Below are 21867 nucleotides of genomic sequence, written 5' to 3' on the forward strand. Positions count from 1 at the left end.
AGTGTAAGCACAGGGAATATTAAGTGGGATATCCTAGTAGTGTCTAATTCATGGCCTACAGGCAATACATGTTCCTAGGGAGATTCTTTGAAGTTCCTCATGACCAGAGGAAATTAAAAACCCAAAACTGAGGCTGGTAGGAAGAACAAAGTATGATATCACTTTCAATGTATTACTTGCTCAATACTGTTGTTCAAAAGGTAAGGAAAGGCTGCAGACTACCAGCCCTCTTCTGCCACAGGCAGTTTTATACAATTACCACCGTGTTTCACTAAGCCATTAACTGGTGTTTGTCTAAAAATTATCATTTTGGCTTTTACTCTGCCCTATGAAGTTGGGTAGCTCAATGAGCAGCATCCTCCTTTGGTATTCCAATTCAGTGAAAATGCACCTGAAGGAAGACATGACAAAAGCAGCCTTGCTATTTTACTGCAAGTTTTCTCCCAAACTTACCTTTTCAAGGCATAGGAATTCTTCTTAATTGCAATGTACAACTGCTTGGGGGCTGGGTTGGATTGGGAACTGGCACCAGGCTCAGTTCACTCAACACCTCTATCACAAACTTTTGCCTTACTTTATGCCTTAGTTACTATTTTTCTTTAAATAAATACTAACCTGATTTTTGCTCAATATCCTTAAATGATTTTAAGATGCCATCTAACTGTCTTGTAAGTTCTGCTTTCAAATACTCTTCTCCAACCAGTGTTGACAGCTCTTCACAAAGAGCTTGTGCTGCATTTATATTCTTCATTTCCTGTTCTATTTCCTCCTTCATTTCTTTAGCAATTTGCAGCTGTTGTTTCACAGCATCAGGTTGTGTACTCACAGCCAGGCTGCTGCTGAGTTTGCTATCCAAGGCACTTAGCTTATCAGACAGACTTCTGAGTAAACTTTGATACTCTGTGCTTTTCACAATGGCTTGGTCAATTCGGTCACATCTCTCCTTCAACTGGCTGGTTAGACTGTCCCACTTCTGTGCCACAGCTGCCAGTTGCTCTTTTACAATTTCATGTGAGGGTGGATGTTCACCAGGTCTCTCCAGAATCCCCTGCCCAGCAATAGTTAGCTGCTCATATTGTGGCTTTCTGGTGTCAAATTCTTTGAGCAGAATCTAGGAGAAAAAAAGAGAAATTTAAAAAGAATGCACTTCATGAGAAAAAAAGTGCTTATGACAGAAAATCATGTAGAATTTGTTGTAGCTAAATTCTATTATTGAGTGTATCTAAGAAATAAATGTGCCTTCTACATAAACTGTGTTGTTTCCAAATATTTTACATCAACAAAACAAAACAAAAAAAAAAAAAAATTAGGTGAATTTACATGTCATCTAACAGAAATTCAACCAGGAGATACAAGGAAACAATGAATTCTGTTAATACTACAGTAATTAAGTAACCACACCAAGCTAAATAAGTGCTGTTTACTTTCAAGTAGTGTCTTTTTTCCTAGACAGTTTCCATATTTGTCTCAAGAAGGAACTTCAAAGAAGGTATATTCTGACATTATATCACAATGTCTTATTATAGAACAGACTATTTGGCTAATTCACAAAATGACTGAATGTGTAGTATAAGACCCTTTAAATTTATATCAGTGGTTCCCAGTTGGGTTTTTTTTTGACATTAAGTCACAGCTTGCAAAAGAAGGGACAAATATAATGGTTTTACTTTACAGAACATTCCAAACCCTTTCTAAGTCAATTAGGTTTAACTTTTAAGGACTGTGAAGCAATACATGATAGTCTTATGCCATCTGTCTAGACTTCTGAAGCACTTAATAACCAATATTGAGTCATAGTATTGCATACAGTATTAGAACATAGTTCATGTTTTAAACACTTCATTTTAAACAATACTGATTTTAAAGCTTTAGTAACACTTTTTTTTCAAAAACAAATAATTTCCCATCAGTTTAGAATAATTGGCAGCAATAGAAATGTTTGAAATTAAATTTTATACCTTCTGCACCTTATCTGATTTCATATTCAGTTTCTTTTGTCTGCAGTTTGCTGTGTTGCTGTCAGTAAATTACTCCAATTTTTCATTACACTTTTTCTTGTGTCTTTGACACTCTTGGCTCCATATCTATCCACAGTACTGCATTTCACTTGCCTTCATATTTTTGTTAGCTACTGGCACAGTCAAGGGAATAAAATCTCAAAAAGCTAGTTCTAACCACAGACTCAGCATGAGGAATGACAGTAAAATGTCAAATTAATAAAATTCAAAGGGGCATTTTCATTCCATTACAGAGAAACCACAGTTTGGCCAAAACAGAAAGACATATCAGAGGATCAATGTCTCCTCAACATTTTTCTTTACCTGCTCTGATCTCTTTTCACTCTTATGATAATTTTGTCTTGTAGTCAAGTATGACATAAGCTGAAACCTAAAGATAAACAAATCTAATGGCTTATACTAACCATGCTCTGCTCTAGATGCAAAATAGTACTTTGCTAATAGCAAAAAGGCAGAAGAAACTTAAATCAATAATGTGTGTTGACACTACTCACCTGAACCTGTTGCTTTTGTGTATTCAGCATATTAGGATCAATAGATAAGGGACCCAGCACACTGACCATTAGCTCTTTCTCTACAAGCCAGTGCTTCAACTGAGCTTCTGCTGTCTGGAACTGGATCAGGTAATTTGAAGACTCCTCCAGTTTTTGTTGTCTCTCAGATGTAACTTGATTGAGTTCTTTCCATTTGGAATCTAACAATGATAATGTTAACATATTGCATGCATGTTCTAGCAGATGGATTATGAGACAGCAGACTACATATGAAACATAAACAGAGTTTTCTCATAAGGCTTCATGCTGATTAACTCCAGATGCCTTATTGCAGTGACTCTGCAAATAATATCTTTTAGAAGTCAGACCCACATACACTTGGATGACAGTCAGCCACCTGTGGAACTTTTAGAGCAATGAATATTTAACATGAAATAAAATTATATTAGAATACTACTAAATGAAATGCCCTCAAGTTCAGGCTTTGGTTTCAAATTATATAGAAGGCAAAGGGTTCTACTCAGTTATAACTCAGGTGCCTGACACATCTCCCTGCTTATTCACTAATAAATCCCCATAAGTTTTCAAGGGTGAGCAGAAGTCCAAAATTAGGCTTCAACTCTAAACAGCTCTCTGAAAAAGCCTAATTCTTTCAAATGTCTGTATTATTCATCTAAAACATCTAAACCAGGTACCTAATGATGGCTAAAGAGAATACTTCTGCATATAGGCATTTCACAAGCACTGTGTGAGCTTAGGTTCACACCTTGCCAGCCTGTGGTCTTTTCCATTATGGCAAGTAGCTTCCAGAGCAGCCTTTGAGTCTAAGTCTTCTAACTTCCCCCTTTCCCTCTGTAATACTGTCAGTGCTTGCTCAGTCAGCTCTGGTATTTTGCTAACTCTCCCTGTCCCTGATTTTCATCCCTGTTTTTTACAGTTCCTTTTGCTGCTTCACAGTTGTCTGCTTATTCTGTATTAATCCCCTTTCAACACTACTAAAGATCTGTTGGAGACCTGCAACTTAAACTTTCTAGAGTTTCACTTACAAGCAAGACAGACTGGAAAAATTCTCAGCTTCAAAATTACTTTTGGTGTAGCAAAGGAAATATTTATCACTATGAAACAAGATTGACATACAATGCTATTGACCTATTATTTATTTAAAATATGACTAACATAAAAAGAATTTTTAAGCTCATGACAGGTGCTGCAATATCTCAAAATCTATTGACCAAACAGTTTTCTTTTTTTTTTTCAGTGGGTTTTTAAAAAGTTTTTTAGCAAAATTTATGCAGTTTTAAGCAAGAGTAAAATACCACCAAACCCACAAAATGCCAAAAGCCACTAGTTCATGGGGAAAATACATGCAGAAAAGCACTACCAAAACCTCAAACCATTCACTACACGAAATTAGAATCACCTTAATTTGTTATATTTTGTAAAAAAGAACAAAATACATATGTTGCTTGTAAGTGGCCAATCGAGTTCTAGCTCCACACCATTTGAAAAAGAGAAAGCCTCTCTAACAGGGAATCAATCTATAGCCTGTGCAGAGTGTCACAGCACATGGACATCACTGGATTGGTTTCAGATCTACATGCTTGCAAATAGAGATATTTCCACAGAATTTAAGAGGTAAGAGGAAACAAGGTATCAAAAATACTTGTTATTGCTAATAAATTTAAAAATTCAAAAGAAAACAACTTCCAAATCAGTCTGAGCTATAATATAGATTTATTGAAGTACCTATTTTATCCAATGTTTGTCTCCACTTAGGTGCCTCAGGAGAGTCAGGGTTCTTCTCCAACAGCTCTGTAATTTTGTCCTTTAGTTCCTGCACTTTATTTGCACTTTGCTTTAATTCAGTTTCAAAAAGCTGAAAATTCAGGTGATAAAATAAATAAATAAGACAAGAAAGAAAAATGGTGAAGTTTGCAGTCCATAATACTGAAGTGCCAAATATGAAGATAAAAAAATAAATATCTCACCTGTATATACTACTTTTCTGCTATGAATCTCAAAACATCATATAATGACATATGTTACTAGTCAATTTTTTTGAAGAGAGAACCTGACAGATACAAACTATATTAATAATTATTGTTTAATTTAAACAAGTGAGAACTAGAAGAATTCAGATAAATAAGATTCACTAGGTCCCATCATATTCACATATACTTGGAATCTATTTGTGTACAGAAGCCAAACTGACTAATGCAAATTATAACTCACAGCAGAAATAACCCAGCTAGCTCTGACAGAGAGGAGTGTGGTGGGGCCTCATTTACCTCAGTAGAAGTCCTGCTATCACAATTTCATGTAGATCCCCTACACCAATAGTTTAAAAAGAATCAAGAGTTTTAAGTGTAAACCTTAGAGAAGACTAAGATACTCCTGCAAATCCTAATTAATGCTGTTCTTGCAGACAGAAGTGAATGTTTCTTACATGCCTGGCAAAGGGTCTTATATGAATGTTCTTAAGTAACAAAGCTTGCCTCATGGAGCTTCTTTTTAATTACCCAAGACCCAGAAAATAAACACTGAACAAACAGTACTTGATTTAGTACTTCTAGTAAAAGGTCCAATGCATCAGATGACTCTTGCCTGGGCACTCACTCAGTTTTCCAACTATTTGTGAATACTTTTCTATTACTGCACTGTGGATTAGATCATGATAGCTTTGCACATTCTCTGTTAAGAAAAAAGAGCTGGTTTTCTTTCACACTTAGTCTGAATTTTAGGATTGAATGTTATCCAACTCTGAGGATGTTGGTAGCTGGTCAGGTTAATTTTTAAGGGTGATCCGCCAAATATAAAAGAAACTCAGTTAAATCTAATTCTGTCTTTGTTTATATACAATCACAAGCAAGAAAAGAATTTTCCCTATCCATTACATTTCTCTTTATAGATGAACCTTACATGTGTAAATATTGTCCTTCATTGCTAGGGAAGCATATGTCTCCAATGCTGAAACAGGACAGAAGCTTACTGCTGATTCAGTGGTTTTCTCATATCAATTATAAAGGGGGAAGGAGGCTGTTGTGCAGCTATATAACTTAACAGGCATGACAGGGCTGCTGAAGAGAAACACTGCCTTGGAACAGACATAAGCCACTGCAGCTGCAGAGAGCAGGAGGTCTGTGGAGTGTCAGTGAGCCAGCAGCTGCAGAAACAGCTTTTGGGCAGATACAGCCCTTCAGACTTACAAGTAATCTGTTATATACCTCTAAACCACTAACATCATAAAAGGTTATTGCATAATCAGTATTGCCTCGACTTCTCAAACTGTCCAACAAAATTATTCTTTTCTGACCTGCAAAACTCATTCTCTCTGACACAGTGCTCCTTTACTCCACTGACACAGTTTTCCAGATTTGCTCTAAGACTGACTAATATGTTTAGTAGGATCAGTTAAATACTCTCTGCAACATTAAGCTAGGCTGAGATGTCAGTTATTTCATAGCATCTGCCTAATAGCTATAAGAAAAAGTATTTGTTTGAAGGCACAAAGTACCTTATGTTGCTCAACTTGGGCTTTAACAGCTTCACTATCTGTTGGAGCAGCTTCCCAGTCTGATGCAGTTTTGTCCATTTTTTGCAACCAATGCATCATTGAGGCCGATTCTTCCTGAATACTTTGCATTTTTGAAAGCATACTTTCTAGTTCTGAAATCTTTTCATTCAATAAAACTCCCAAATCTTCATAGCTGTGATTTACATTAGACATAGCTTGTTGAACAGTTGTCAGTTCTGTAAAGAGAGATGCACAAAAACTGTTTTAGAAGTTACAAGCCCTTGAAACAATACTGAATGTACTCAAACAGTATTGAACAGTACTCTGAGTAACAGTAGCTAATAGTCCCCTAAATAAGAAGTCATTGAATATGTTAGTTATTTCTAACCTACTCTAAATGTGGTACCACTACATCTGAATGAGCTAATATAAGTTTCTATTTGCACAAACTTCTTATTTCACAGAAATCATTATTTCAATACATACAAGTGCACAGACATGTTTCAATCTTTCTACCTGTTGCTGTTTTAGTATTTTAAGTAACAATTCCATGACTAAAAGTTGAGTTGAGTGGGCTACAGTTCAACTACCATAAAGTCCTCATGTAAAAATTCCTTTGTTTCTGTAAGAGTTGTCACAGTGATACAAATGTATATAAAATGGGTGTCTTTTTATACATATATTTGTGCATATGCATGTTGTGAAAGCTGATGTGTGTTAAAGTTTCAGTTCCCATTGAAAGGTGTTTCTCAAAAGTCACGTCTTATATTTAAAAAGCTATCCCCGAATACATTTATAAAAGTATATATTGATTCAGATTTTGTTGGTCTTCAAAGAAAATAATGAGATAGGTATTGTTATAATTGTTTATAATATCAAGTCCTAGTCAATGTAGTTGTCTTCTGTGACGGTGATGTGAAATTTCAGTATAATAATGACTGCTACAAGCAAATTTATGCACATTTAAAAAATACTTCCATATTTAACAGTAATTAGCAAGCAAGACTTCTTTATTAATGTTGAAATTTTTACTGGCCTTTATTTTTCAGGAAGTCCTGAGTTCCTGGAGCTCCTCCTTCACCATTTAAAACTGTGCCACCTGTGGATCAAAAGAGATGAAGCCTCTTGCTTATCTGAGCATTTTCCCACCAAAACCCCAGCACTTCATTTCCTCTTCAAACAGCATGATCCATAGCTGCCATTACAATGTCAAGAATGAAGCTGCAGCCAGCCAGATCCATAAGTGGTATCACACAGGCAGAGCATGTGCACATTGGGTGGGGTGTACATGCTAGCACTTGGAAGGGTGCACATATGTATGATGTGTCAGCAGCCCACTGCTCACAGCTCTAACAGTACTAACAACTGACCAGGGCCAAAGGTTTGTGCCCTAGCTATGAGGCCTATTCACATCCAGATTGCTAACATCACTTCCTTCCTCTCTCCCAAAGAACCCTGTTCCCTACTGAGAACACTGTTTTTCCCAGCTGTGACAGGTATAGCCTGGGAGAGGATGAGCTGGCAAATGCTGCACGTGAGGAGAGCACTAAATGTTAAACAGCAAAGAGGCCCAGAGTGATTAGGGCAGACACCACAACCAAAGGCACTGCTTATTCAGGGCATCTTTACCCACCAGGGAAGTGGTTGAGATACCATTCCTGCAGGTATTTTAAAAACATGTATATGTACCACTTGGTGACATGGTTTAGTGCTGGACTTGGCAGTGCTGATGTTTGGAGCTCATGATCTTAAGGGTCTTTTCCAGCTTAAAAGATTCTATGGCTTATGTGCACTGCACACTGCACAGAAAGCTCTCAAAACCAACTGGATTAATCCCTCCCTATTTTGTCATAAGTAAGGCTCAAGCATGTGCTCCATGACAAGAACTGCAGTGTGGCACTCTTACACCTTACTGTCACTTACTGTCACTTGGAGGCAGCCCTACTAATTAACCATAATATCAGAGCCTCTGAAACCAGAGCTAATGGGCTTTGTAAAATGCAGTCAGACCAAAGAGCAGGGCCACATGGTCACACTGCTGAGAACTGCAAGGAGAATCACTTCCCTCTCCCCTGCACATATGTACATATTCCCAGAAGAGCAATTAACAGAAGAAGATTAATGGTTGCCTTGGAAAAGGCTATGCATTCATCCCCCAGTACCAGCTGCACAGTGAGGACCACATTAGTGGCAGCTGGAAGATGGCAAGAGAAAACAAACCAGATAAGAGAAGTCACAGGCCCCAGCCAGAGTCCTGTAGGTCTTCATGCCCTTTTAGCTGGACTCTGGTATTTATAACTGTGATAAAGTATACACAGGACAGCTCTTGTCGAGGAGAGAAAATGTTCTGGTCTGGAGGATGATAAAGCTGGTCTTATGTGATAGCTAGTAAACTGTTTTTTCTATCTGGATGCATAGTAGAAAAGAGGCAGAGGAATGAGCCTAAATATATCATAGAAGATTCCAAAATGTTCTTTGAAAGATTTTTATTTAAAGTTAAAAAAAAACCCAAAACAGAGGCAGCTATTACAATGAGATATAAGAAATAAAGAGTTCTACTTTTGCCCAATAGGTATCCTCTGTCAGTCCCCAACCTCACAGTCATTTGCAGATGACCAATGAGGGCAAACACACTTGAATTTATTTCCAGACCTAGTCAGTTCAAGAATTGACTGAAAATGTGCTTATTGCCATTAAAATGCCCAATGTCCTTGAACTATGTCTGGAATGATACTTGGCAGAATTACTGGTTTCTGTAAAACACATTAATATTTAGCACTAGAGTAAAAAAAACCAAAAACATAGAAATAGACTTGCTATCTTTAAATTATTACCAGTAGAATTTAGCTGAAGGTCTAGACAGAACACACATTTTTGCCCAGGAAAATCATGCTGAGAAACAAAGTTAATTCCCTTCTGTGCTGTTGTTTCAATTAAAACACATTAGACTAATACCAATTATGATATCATACTAGGGTGAGTACATTTACCTAGGCTCATTTTTATATAAACCATTTCCTCATTATCCTTTTAACAAAAACTCCACAACTCCACAAACCTTTCTGTGTTTGCTTGGTGTCACAGAATAGTCTTTTGGCCATTAAATAGGTATCTCTCTGCAATTACTAGAGTTTGCAAAACAAGGTTTGTATTTCTCCTGCTTGCAGACTTGATGGATGTGTGAAGCACTGAACACTGATCAGAACAAGTCCATTTCTCATTCTCAGAAGCTTTCTGGGATGAGGTGAAGGCAACTGTGATCCTGTCATTTTATTCACTATCTGGGAATTACATAACAGCTCTAGGACATGTTAAACTAGAGCAAAACAATGACAACGCGTACTGAATTACTACAGCAGCTAGACACTTTAAATAGAAGCAAATAATGTCAGAAGATACATGGCTAAGTGTTTTCTCCCAAGCCATAATATTCAGAATGGTAATCCAAGGGTGAAATAGTATTAATTTTTGTCTAAAAGGTTTTAAACATTTTTGGAATGTTAGGCTTACCTGATGATACAAAAGCATACCTGATTTGGCAACTGCTCTCAGTTTTGCAGGAGAAGTCACAGCAGTGATTAAGTTACACAGCAAAGTTCCTCTGCTATTCATTTTCTGCAGTTCAGGTGCCTTTAATGTCCACTCATCTTTTAAATTCTGGTTAAGAAAGATAGTAATTTGTTCATTACAAAACTGACTTCACACTTAAGAGAATTAGTGCACAGAAAGGAACAACTTTCCTGCTTGGGAATCTGTTATAAACATACAAAACAAATGGGAATGTAAATGCAGATTGCAAGCTCCCTAGTCCCAATTACTGTGACTGCTTACATCTTAAATCTGTATTTCAATATTAGTAATAGATGCCTTATTTCCTTCAGCCAGATTTCACTTCTCCTACAAAGGCTTACCAATGTATCTTCCAAAGGTTTCTTTAACTCCTCTGTATTCAGAGAGGGCTGTGCTGCTGGAATTCGTTCTGTGGTCTCTTTTATCCATTTCTTTAATGATTCTACAAGGAGCTCAAAAGCATCCATTTGTTTCTGACAAGATGATACATCCTCTTCTCTAGACAATTAAAGACAAAGGAATGAGAGTATTCCTTCTAACAATTAAACAATATTAAACAATAAATATTATTAATCTGATGTTACTATTCCTTAATTCAGAGTGTCAAAAACCGAATTTTATGGATACAAGCAGAATGTGCAAAACCTAGTCTTACTGCAAAGGTAACATCTATGGAATCTCTTACAATTTCTCCAGTTTTCCTTTGCAGCCTGATGCCAAATAGCACTCTAAAGCAATGTAGATAAGAATCAATTTATATTCTGTCACAGAAGGGGAGAAGGAGAGTTTTCTTAAAATTGCCCAGAATCCTGTGAATGTCACAAAACTTGAAAAATTACTTATATTTATGGCCCTTTTTAGAGCTCTTGGGCCAGATAGACTTACTAGAGACATTTTCAAATAGAATCTTTTCCTTCCAATAAAAAACCCTTCCTTACCCTGGTAAACTTCAATATCTTGAGATTGCATACAAAAAGATAGCAGTAATCCCAACATTCACACTATGTCATTAGCCAAAGTGGAAACACTTTTATTATTCAACTTACTTTTCTTTTATTGTCTCCTCTACCTCTTTGAATTTCTTTGACAAAGCATTTACTTTTTCTAATACCAGTGCTTTATCTCCAGGAAGAGCATGGAATGAAAGTTCTTCAAGGAGCTGCTTCAAAACTTCCAGATCCTTCTTGTGATGTGCCAATTCTACACTAGCTTCCTGCAAAATAGGATTACATTCTTCATATTAGACTTTACAATCACTTGTTCAAAATTAAACTCTTGATTTTAGCTAACCAACCAATGCTGGGAAAAAAAAATGCCTTGTTTCTTATTCAATCACTTAGATGAGTTAGACTAAGAATGCACAACACATACAAATTGAATCCTACAGTACCTGCATGTACTGAGACACTTCACTGACATCCTTTCTTGGTGCCTCCGTCTCACTTAGTGCCTGGTTTTTCTCATCTAGAAATGACTGAAGTTTTGTTGACAGACCTTCAAACAACTCCACTTTAGTCTTCAATTCCTCCATTTTCATAAGCTTCTCTCTGTGCTTGTTACTTGCATCAGAAAACCGTGCTGCAAGCTCACTCATTTTAGCTTGCAGTGTGGAAGCAGTGGATGGATCTGCTGTTTCCATGAACTTCTTCACTTTTTCATTCATAGTGTTTATGCTGCTTTGCCGACCCGCAATGTCTTGCTCTAGCATCTGAAGCAAACAAGAACTGCTCTGTATTACTTGCAACTAAATTTTAAGAAGTGAAATTCATCTACCATACAAAGCAACAAATCACTACAGCTACACCATCAGTGTAATCTATTTCAGCTACAAAAATCCTTCACTTCACACCACAGTCATCTTTAAAATCTTAGTATTTTGTATCCGTAATAGAGGCCAACCTAAGATTTTAATTCCCTCTTGAAATCTGAGTTATCAAACAAATGTTTATTTTTCATAGAATGCTACTTACAATGCTTTTACTAATAATGTCCTGAATAGCAGCAGAATTCAAAGGCACTTGATCTTGTTCTTTAAGGCTCTTTTCAACTCCTTCCATCCAATCCAGCATTTCATCCAAACCATCCTGCACACTTAGGGATCGTGTCAGAGTTACTTGAAGCTTCTCATTCCTTTCATTCACAGATTTGGATAAATTGTCATATCTTTCCACAATATCATCTGATGAAAAGAAGATATATTTCAATTTTTTCCTCTAGCTAAACTGAGCTTTTAACTTTCTGCACCAGCAGTCACCAGTTGAGTCAAAAATTGCTATGTTAGAATGAAGAAAAGTCAGCTTTAGTCAGTAAAGACAGAGAAGGAAAAGACCAACAACTTCAAACAGAGCCAAGAAACACACTGGACAAGGGAGATGAGGGAGTAGCATACAGCTGTAGTGCCCAGTGTTAGAAACTGGTTTCCATGTACTTCTAGCTTAAGACAGCTGTTGACTGATCCCAAGAAATAAAATAGCAGAGTATTAAGACAGCTTTTCTACAATTATGTCTCTTATGTGACTGTGAGATCTGAGAGGTTCTTCCAGATGGTTCTTCATTAGACATCCAACACTTTCAAAATAACTTTCTGAAAGCTACAAGCTCCATGTATTTCCCATAGAGTTTTATCACCAACTCCAAAGAGTCAAGCCACAATTATTTTATTTTGTTGTTCTGCAAGTTACTTATTTGATTCCATGAAGAGATAGCTGGGTGATACACAGAGAGCATCTTCAAACTTCAGACAATGTTGAATGTCATGCTGTGCTACTTCTCACAATTGACAGGAAAGATTATTAGGTGTAGGTGGCAAGGTTTTGGTAAGGATTTGTTAGTGACAAGTTTTTTTGGCTCATGTGACAAGGTCAAGGGCTGCCCTGTGGAAGACACAGATGGTTCTGTCCAACTCCATCACAGGGCACAGCTGAGTTCCTCAGCCAAAATGGTGGTGCCACTGCAAAAATGTATTTAAGAAAAAGGAAACCACTGAAAAATGAGGGAAAAGAAGGTATGGAAACAGCCCTCCAGACATGAAGGTCAGAGAAGAAAGGGAAAAGAGATGCTCCAGGTGCTGGAGCAGAAAAAGGCTTCCCCTGAAATCTGTGGAGGATGGAGGAGCAGGTAACCACATTAGAGGACCCATGCTAGAGGAGGTGGATATTTCCTGAAGGAAATGTAGCCTCCACCCACACTAGAACAATATTAGCCTGGAAGATTCCAGCCTTTGGCAAGGTCCCTCACCAGGCAGGGGAAACATGTGAGGAGGAAGCAGCACCAGAGAAATTACAGGCTGACCACAAGCATCCATTTCCCATCCACACTGCACTGTTTGGCAGGGAGAAATGGGGACTAGTTGGGAAGGAAGGAGTGATGGTAAGCCAGGAAAAAAGAGTGGGGTGGAGGATAGTGTTGCTGTAATTTGTCTCACATTTCCTAAACCTGTTTTATTTGGCTCTAAGTGCAAGTTAATTTTTGCCAAGTCAAGTCTACCTGTCTTTATCTCAACCCATGGTCTTCTATCCTAATTTTTACCTCCATCCACTTGAGCAAGGGGGGTGAGAGAAAAGGTGGCTGAGCATGTGGCAGTCTGCCAAAGTCAACCCCTTCATAGACAGTTTCTGAAAGTTAAAAGGAAGTAATTCCTAAACTAAGCAAACTCCAAATAACTGCTTATAAATAGGTTCCTTGGAGTCATGTTTTTCTGGAGAATTTATGATCCTCAGCAAATCACTACCTCTGCATGGCAATCCCTATTTCTGTAAAAAGAAAAAATGAAATGACAGTGGAAAGCACATGGATCCATGTAGGAGAGACCAACAATAAGATTACTGTGTTGTAATGACTTGAGACCCAACAAATATGGACTTGAACAGTGACATAAGAATGTGGAAGTTCTGTAATTTTTCTTTTCCAGAATCTGCATGCAGACACAAGTGATAAAAAGAGGTATTAAGAAAAGCAAATATTTTACCCAGTGTTTTCTGAATCTCATCTTTGTCTGGTGTCAATTCTCCCCTTGTGTCCAATAACACTTCAGCAGCTTTTTTCAGTTTTTCTACAGCAATTTGGTGGTTAGACACTTGTCCCTGAAGAACCTGTAAAATTCCACTATTATCAGTTATGCTTTTCAGTACAGTTGATATTTACATAATCAAGACTTGAGATATGTCACAGAACCTAAACTTACTGCTGGGAATAAATTAATTCAATTTGTGACCTCTCCTTAAGAAAAATCCTGACTGGTGATTATGGCTGTTGTTAACTTGGCTCTTGTTTTAGTTCATTCACCATCTTTTAAACCTTATGTTTTAGAATGCTTATCTGACCCAACTTACTTCTTGCATGTAAGTTCAGATGTGTCTTTTGATTAATTGTTTCTAAAGCCCCTTTGTACAGACTATTATAAACACATTTTTCAATTCAGCATCTAGGAACAATTCAGAGGGAAAAGAATACAATCAACAGAAGCAGTTACACATTCACCAGCAGTGGTATCAACAAAGAATCAACAAAGGATCAGGCTGATTTTGTAGCACAAACAGGAATAGCTTGAAACAAGATGACTTTGCCTTCACAGTCAGGAGCCCCTGAAGCAGTATGGCTGAATTTTTGCCAGGTTTGTCCATTTAACTAAGGAACACATGTTCAGAGACTAGCCCAGCCATGATTTTCTCCAGAGTCAACAAAGACAGTAAGGCTGAATCACCTTCTAGTGGCCTTATCTCTCTACAGTGTAAGAGTACTTTGCTTTTACTTTTACTCTAGGGTAAATAATCTTTAAATTATTTTAGGCCTCTGTTCTAGTGTTTATTTTGATCCACTTGAACCTTATACAAGTCCAAAATGAAGGGGCATCTCGTTTATGTTTTGATATTCATTGATACTCAATGAATATATGAATCAAAGAAGTCTTGTCAGTGCATTCAGCACTGGTACCCAGAGCAGAAGACTGTGCCAGGGCACAGTACATCATCTTGCTGACCCATTTGACACAATGAGTCTCCAAGAGATCTGAAGAGGCTTAGGCTAGTACTTGTGAAGAAAGAAAGGAGGGAAAAAAAATAAAAGACATGTACCAGAAAACCCTGTATGCTAACAGAAGGCAAGCAAGCTGATGCCAGAGGCAGTGAAGAATATTCTGAAGAACAGTTAATCCCCATAAAAAGATTAGACCTCACCATGCTGCCAAGGTCTGTGTCTAGCTGGATTATCAGCTGCATGTGTTGGCTACAAGGGACAGCTTTAACTTGCAACACCTGACTTCCTCAAAATACTCTTTGTTTTGCTTTCATTAATTGGCTTGCTTTCTTCAGACTCCTGTTTTTTCTCTTCCTTTCAATCTTTTGACATTTTGTTCCCTCTCCTTTCTCCCCTACTCATAGTCATAGAGTGCTCTTTTGTGTGGCAAGTAATCCATGTGGACATTTCATAAAAAGACCCCTAGTACTCACTCCTTTTGTATTATGTCCATGAAAATTTGCATTATAGAGAATATAATTCATTTTGGCATAAAGAACAAAATGTTTAAATGAAGCTTCAAATTGTAATTGGTTTTATTCCTACACTTCTACTGCTTGGAAGCACAAATGTATCTAAAGATTCAATTGTTAGGAGTTCACAATTTACACTTCTACTTTTGTTGTCTTAAACAAGGCTGTGATTTGTCTCCTTTTGCTGTCGTGCACCAAGTGCTTGGCATTTCCAGTGGCCAATTTGAAAGATACCACAGATAAAGGTAACTACTGCTCAGGCTGATGTGAGGGAAATGATTAAAACATGTACTTTCCAAAAGCCATCCACTATCATTTTTCACTAGTAAATGTGTCTGACCTGCACTGATACTTCACTGAGCACAGACAAAACAGTGAGGAAGTGCCTGACCATTAGTCTTGCTCACCAAAAAACAAATAATCTTGTATTTCATTTATAGTATAGGTGATTGAATGTGTTTATGAAACTATAACAGTCATTTCAAGGATGACAGACTGTATGAAACTTCATATAACTCACCATATACTTGAGTTCCTAAAGCCTTTTCCAAACCTACACTTTATACAGCTATCCTTTTTTTACCTTCACAAGATCTATCACTAACTTGTCTTGCCTGTACTAGGATTTACATAAAATCATGAGTTACATCCTCAGTGGCAAAAAATAAAAAATACTGTTTTTCTGTGCAACACAAATTATCCTAAATTCACTCTCTGCAGGGTTTATAGCACTGGTGAAACTGAAACAAGCAGAGAGACTACTCATATCACAGTGTTCACCTGGTATGATCCCTTTCACAATGAAGTAACACACAAATGTGAACAGAAAAAAATTAAATATAAAAAAACAAACCAAGACTCACAGACAACAATCAAACGGACTTCTCTACCTGGATCCCTGTCCAAGCCTTATTCTGATAGAAAACCATAATCACTAAATCCTTTCTTAGTTCAAAAACTTTCCAGATTTCACCCTGTCATTTGCTAAGTGAGAGAAAACACATCTTCCTTTCACCACTGCTAATGGTTTCTTGGTACCCCATTCTTTTCCACCCTGTGCTTTTCAGATATTGCTCTGGACAGCAAATTTCAGAACCATAGAAGCTGTACGTCCCCATGCAAGGCAAGAATTTGGCCTGCAGCCACTTGGATTGTATTAAATCATATTGTTTTTCAGACAAAAAAAAAAAAGCAGTTCCTTTTAGGACAAAAGTGCTGGTGCATTTTAAAGCTTTTCACCTTAGTTTCTTCAAGTTGTCTTTGGAGATTTTTGGGATCCACTGCAATTGGCTCTGATAATTGTTTGTTCACAGCTATTTCAGAGGCCTGGAGACCTGACAAAAGTCCTGATGAGGCATCTTCATAATGCTGGTATTTATCCACCAGGTCTTTAAGGTTATTTCCAAGGATGCTACACTAAAAGTGTAAAAAAGAAACAAGAAAATACACAGGCATTAAACTGTGTCCTGCATTTCTTACCAATCTCAAAGTTATAAATTCCTCCCTGTAATATTGCATCATTTTTTTCTGTCGTCATTTCACTGTCTTACTGATTTCTGAACTGATACATAAGAGCTGGACAGGTTATGCAGGTCAGTTTGTGCTCCTAAAGGGTGGTTTAGGATTAAATCACTGATGCAGGTTGGAAACTGGAATCTCACTTGATGTACTGGAATAGGAAAAACTTCCAGAAAAATTTTTGATTCACCAATATAAAGATTCTTTACCAGAACTCTGGCACCAAAAATGTAGAAAGCAAGTGGAAAAGTAGAAATGTAGAAAGTCACTGGAAACTAGACTTTTTTTAAAAAATCAGGAGAGATATGTATGTTCATTAAAATGCAGTCAGTGGACTACTGTTTGCATAACTACCCTACCTGCATAGTGAATCCAAAGTGTTCAGTGTTGCACAAATGCTTTATTTTATTCACTTAGAAATGTCAGCTGAACAAGATACTATTAGTCCTATGTGTTATCATGCCCCAAAGTGTTTACAGCAAATTGTCACATAAAGTCAGTGAAACTTTCTCAGACTTTCTGGAGATGGTTTCATGAGGAAAATCTAATTGTATCAAGTCATAATATTTATAAACAGTTACATTAAATATTTATATTCTGAACCTTTCAGATACTGTATTTTAATATTTACAAATGGTACTTGGTCTCCATCTGGTGGGCAGACATAGAACATGCTTATTTATATAACCAGTTAACCAAGAACTGATTTTAGGATTCTTTCAACATAAAAGCCTATTAAAAATGTCTCACACATGTACAGATACATCTATATAAATGTAAAAGCAATCTAAGTATTTATTAAAAACAAGAAACTTTTGCAAAAGGCAAAAAAGGTTACTATCAACTCATTTACAACTTGAAAAAATTCACTTAATTGTGGATGATCTCACATTTTAGAATTCAGTCCTTAAAGACACAAAAAGTCTACTTTGTTCTGCCTATTTATTGCCAAATATTTAAAGCATGTTATTACTACTCTGCTAAATGTATATATGGAAAGGCTAGAATTTGGAAAATTGACAAATCAAGCTGTTGGCATGGAATTTTTATGTGCATAAAAATAAGCTCTCTGAAAATTTTGTTATGAAATTTTTACATTCACACTCAAAGTAATTTAATAAACCAATTGGAGAAAATCTAACATGTCAATAGTAATTTAATAAACCAATTGGAGAAAATCTAACATGTCAATAGAATTGCCAATTTAGCTTCCCTGTTCATACCAGTTATGCAGGAAAAGGACAACATGCTTCTGTGAATGAACAGCTGTCTTGACAAGCCAAAAAACATTTTATACTACTTTTTTAACCATGCAATCAAATACATATCTTTAAAGAGTTAAAAAATTCCAGACAAAGATGGCCACTGTTGCAGACCAGCACTGTACCAGTGAACAGTGAAGCTCTACTAAGGAGTTTGAGCCTATGATCTTAGAAAAATATGAAATAGGACAGTCAAAGGCTATTGGCAGCAACTCTCTCTAATATAATTAATAATTATATAATTAATAATTATCTCAAAAGTTTACAGTTCTGGAATATTATCAATATTGAACACTTGGTTTTTTGAAAACAGCTTGACATTTGGCATGTGAGTCTAGTTGTTGATGTTTATCTAGTTCTATCAGGTAGAGCCCATATGTGAACCTGGCACAGAGAACTAGATTATCTTTCCTCTCTAAGGTACATGGAGGATTTTGCACTGTTAATTACTCATTAGTTAGACACTAATCTGATCTTGTTAAGAATAAAATGTTTACTTGGCAGAGCAGTGGAAAATAATTGCTGTCCTTAAATCACTAAGTTCTTTCAAGCCTAGTGCTGACAACAAAGCTCACATTGGGACAAACTATTTCAGGATACAAATTAAAATTAAAACTTTACCTGCTATTTTTGGCATAGTCTCTCTCTTTTTACAATCATTTTGTTAGTAGGGAGCCTAGTAAATAAACAGCTGTGGAAAATACTGCAAGCAATATAAAGTAACATTATATATCTGAAAGTATTACAATTTCTTTCCAACCCAAAACATTACTGGAGGCATTGAGCTGCCACAATCTCAGAGGCTGTTTAAGGCTGGAAAGAACAATGAAGAACTCTGGTCTCATTTCTTCCTGATAACACAAAGTAGAATGTATCATCCATTCAGACCTTTCACAGTCTGGAACTTGATTAAAGCAGATCTTCTAGAAAAGCATCTTGTACTGTTATTTAACTCTGTGAAACAAAGAATTTACAACTTCTCACTGTGTTTGTTTCATCAAGTAGCTCCTGCCTACACAAATTGCTAAATCAATTGCAGCAATCATTTCTATTCAGAATAAATAAAACTTACCTTAGTATAGAGAGATTTGAAGCGATCTGAAGCTCTATCCAGTTTATTCTGCACTTCAGCATATGTAGCTGAAGTATCAATACCATCTTTGTCAATCTTCACACCATCTCTTTTGCTGCATGACCTTGCAGCATCCAAAACTCTTTGTCCAGAAATTGTAATATAGCGCAAATCCCCCTTGTGAGATATAACATCTTCTGAAAAACTCTTCTGCCTTTTCAGTTTGACCATAATACCACTGAAGTCAGAAGTCCCTGCCTCCAAATTGTCAAGTTCTTGTTCTGCCTGCTGCAGCCACGTTTCAAATTCACAATAGTCTGCATCGAATTTCTCCAATTCCTCCCTTAGAGAATGGGTCAGTTTCATTTTTCGCTCTGATTCAGCCAAAGCAGTCTCATACTGAGCCTTCAGCTCCTTCATGTTCCTTTGCATCTTGTCTTTTTCTTCAGGGCTAAGGTAGTGCCCCTGCTTCTCAAGCAGTGCCTGAGCAGACTGAGTTGCTACTATGATGGCCTGCTGCTGTGAAATAATTTTCTCATGTTGAGCCTACAAATAAAAGAATGAATTACAACCAGTACCTTCTCACATAGTTCCTTAGAAAAGGATATGTAAAACAATGACCATCAAAATGATAAAAGGCTTTTCTAATTTGAATATTTTTTATTATAAATCCTACATTTTTCAGGAATTTAAGTGAAAGTGTGACTCTTGGTCATCATATTTCTGTGCAGTTAAAAAATTGTACAAAACATTAAATGGTAATTTTTGCCAGATGTACAGGCCATATGGAAATGTTCAAATACCATTGCAAGTCAGAAATACCTGGATGTATATATCACATAAAAATTTTCCCCTGTATTTCCAAAACACAACTCTGTAGGGCAAAATTAGGCATTACCAATCTCTTTAACTTTTTTCCTAAACAAAATTAATTTGCTTATTTCTTAGAATTTATGGCAGTGTATTTAGGGTAATCAAAATTTTCCTAATTCTTTATCTAAAAATGAGATTTAACACATAAAACATTCAAAGGTAGGCAACTTTCCAAATGAAAACTCTCCATGTCCCATTACTTATATTGTAGCTACCATTACAGACAAGCAGACCTAAAGAAGTAAAAGCATCCAACATAGTAGAGATACTTTCTTCTTACACTTGGTGAACAAAAATTATTACTTCTGCTTTGAAATTTCATTTTTCAAAACCAAGAGCCATGATTCTTATCAAATATAGTTAGCTATAAAACAGATACAAGTTGACATTAAAAATCAAAACACAATCTACACATGTACATTTTTCAATCCCATAAAATATATAATTCCAGGAATTAGTAGTATATTCCAAATGAAAAACAGATTTCAAATATATTCTTTCAAAAAATTATTCATACTTGAAGGTCTCCCATGAAAAACAGCTATGTAAAATAAACAGTATAGTTTTCTTCCATGAGTACAGTTGCCAATTATTCTCTAGGCAAATAGGTGCAGAAATTAACTATCAAAAAAGTACATGTAAAAATATCACGTACACAAAACCCATTAATTCTGTTTTCTTGGGTTGCTTTTGGGGTTTTGATTTTTGGTGTTTTGGTTTTTGTTTGTTTTTTTTTCTAATAAAAAGGAAATCCAAAATACTCTCAGCTACAAGCATAATAAATTTTTTTAAGGTGTCAATCAACTCACACCTAAAGGTTCTTGATTTCTCAAAGTGTAAGTCAGAAAACACCATGAAACTCTTATTATTTTAAATGCTTCCAACTTACCAGGAAAATCTATTTTTAAAATGCTGCATTGTAATTTTATGTAACTCACTGGTCTGAAGCCTTCAAACACTGCTTTGTCCTTGCTTAAAGTTGTAGGAAGTGAAAACTATAATTTCAGTAAACTATTATTTGCAGCAATTTGCAATCAGTATTCACAGGGAATTAAAAGGGGATGAATCATCTGGGTATCACAAAGATTTTTGAAAAAGTCACATAAAGGGTATGAATTTATATTGTTACTTTTTGCATTTTATTTGCCTGAATAGACTCACCACAAAAGTTTTTGAGTTTACCTTGCAGAATGTGTCCTTTCTCTTATTCTTCAGGAAACAATTAGAGTAACAGCAAAAAAGTAACAAATGTGCAATACATTCTAACTACTGAAATTCCTACCACTGTGTATTACTACCTTCCTAGTCTTGCTCCAAAGGCTATGACAGACAGGATGAGACTGAGTTCACTTATGCTGAATAAGGAGTGGTACATCTAAATGTTGAATAAAGCCAGTCACAATACCTTGACTTTCTGATACTGCTGGTTCAGATTATCATCTATGCTTTTTACTAGTCCATCCACCTGAGTTTCAATGTCTTGCTGCATTTCCAGCAGATTACCATTGACATCATCCTCCTCTCCTTCCAAAACTTCTTCAAAGTGTGTTCCATTCTGTTCTATCTCTTGCTTAAATTTCCGGCCATGCTCTGCTTCCTTATCCACATTCGATAACCAATCCAAAAGATTTTCTATTGTATTTTTACTTTCTTCCAGCTGTTCTATGGCTGCAACCTGCATTGAAATTTCACAGTTTCAATTTAGAAATCTTCTTTAAAGACCACAAAATATGAAATAAACATATAAATAAATCATTTAAAATACATTAAAATAAAAGAAAAAATTTGATTAGTATAGAGGTTGCTGTTCATTTTATAAGAGAATAAACCAATAGTTTATTAATTACCCAACTGAAATGTGATATTAACCTCTCCACAGTCTATCAATATGTATTGGGTTTGCTGGGCCAGGTTTTGGAATTGAGGGGACTGCAGGGGTGGTTTCTCTGAGAAGCTGCCACAAGCTTCCTCCATGTCCAACAGACCCAATGCCAATGGACTCCAGCATGGATCCACCCCTTGCTAAAGCCATTCCCATCAGCAATGGTGGCAGCAACTCT

The 21867-nt window shown here is 36.4% G+C and overlaps 1 protein-coding gene across 4 annotated transcripts in view; it reads right to left on the reverse strand.

Annotated features, from left to right (window-relative positions):
- Positions 1-21867, reverse strand: part of LOC306798550 (dystonin-like) — a 283743-nt gene that overhangs the window by 73021 nt on the left and 188855 nt on the right. For all 4 annotated transcript variants that reach the window (XM_079298670.1, XM_079298669.1, XM_079298672.1 and 1 more), the window contains 14 exons: positions 21213-21482; positions 18935-19480; positions 16322-16498; positions 13564-13687; positions 11567-11775; positions 10987-11304; positions 10643-10809; positions 9938-10094; positions 9557-9683; positions 7063-7125; positions 6027-6262; positions 4259-4388; positions 2513-2712; positions 616-1111 (listed from right to left, as the gene is read on the reverse strand). In XM_079298670.1, coding sequence (XP_079154796.1) covers positions 616-1111; positions 2513-2712; positions 4259-4388; positions 6027-6262; positions 7063-7125; positions 9557-9683; positions 9938-10094; positions 10643-10809; positions 10987-11304; positions 11567-11775; positions 13564-13687; positions 16322-16498; positions 18935-19480; positions 21213-21482 — 3220 coding nt within the window. The remainder of the gene's footprint in view (positions 1-615; positions 1112-2512; positions 2713-4258; positions 4389-6026; positions 6263-7062; positions 7126-9556; positions 9684-9937; positions 10095-10642; positions 10810-10986; positions 11305-11566; positions 11776-13563; positions 13688-16321; positions 16499-18934; positions 19481-21212; positions 21483-21867) is intronic.

This window comes from Erithacus rubecula (genome assembly GCF_903797595.1).
Source record: "Erithacus rubecula genome assembly, chromosome: 2".
NCBI lineage: Eukaryota > Metazoa > Chordata > Aves > Passeriformes > Muscicapidae > Erithacus > Erithacus rubecula.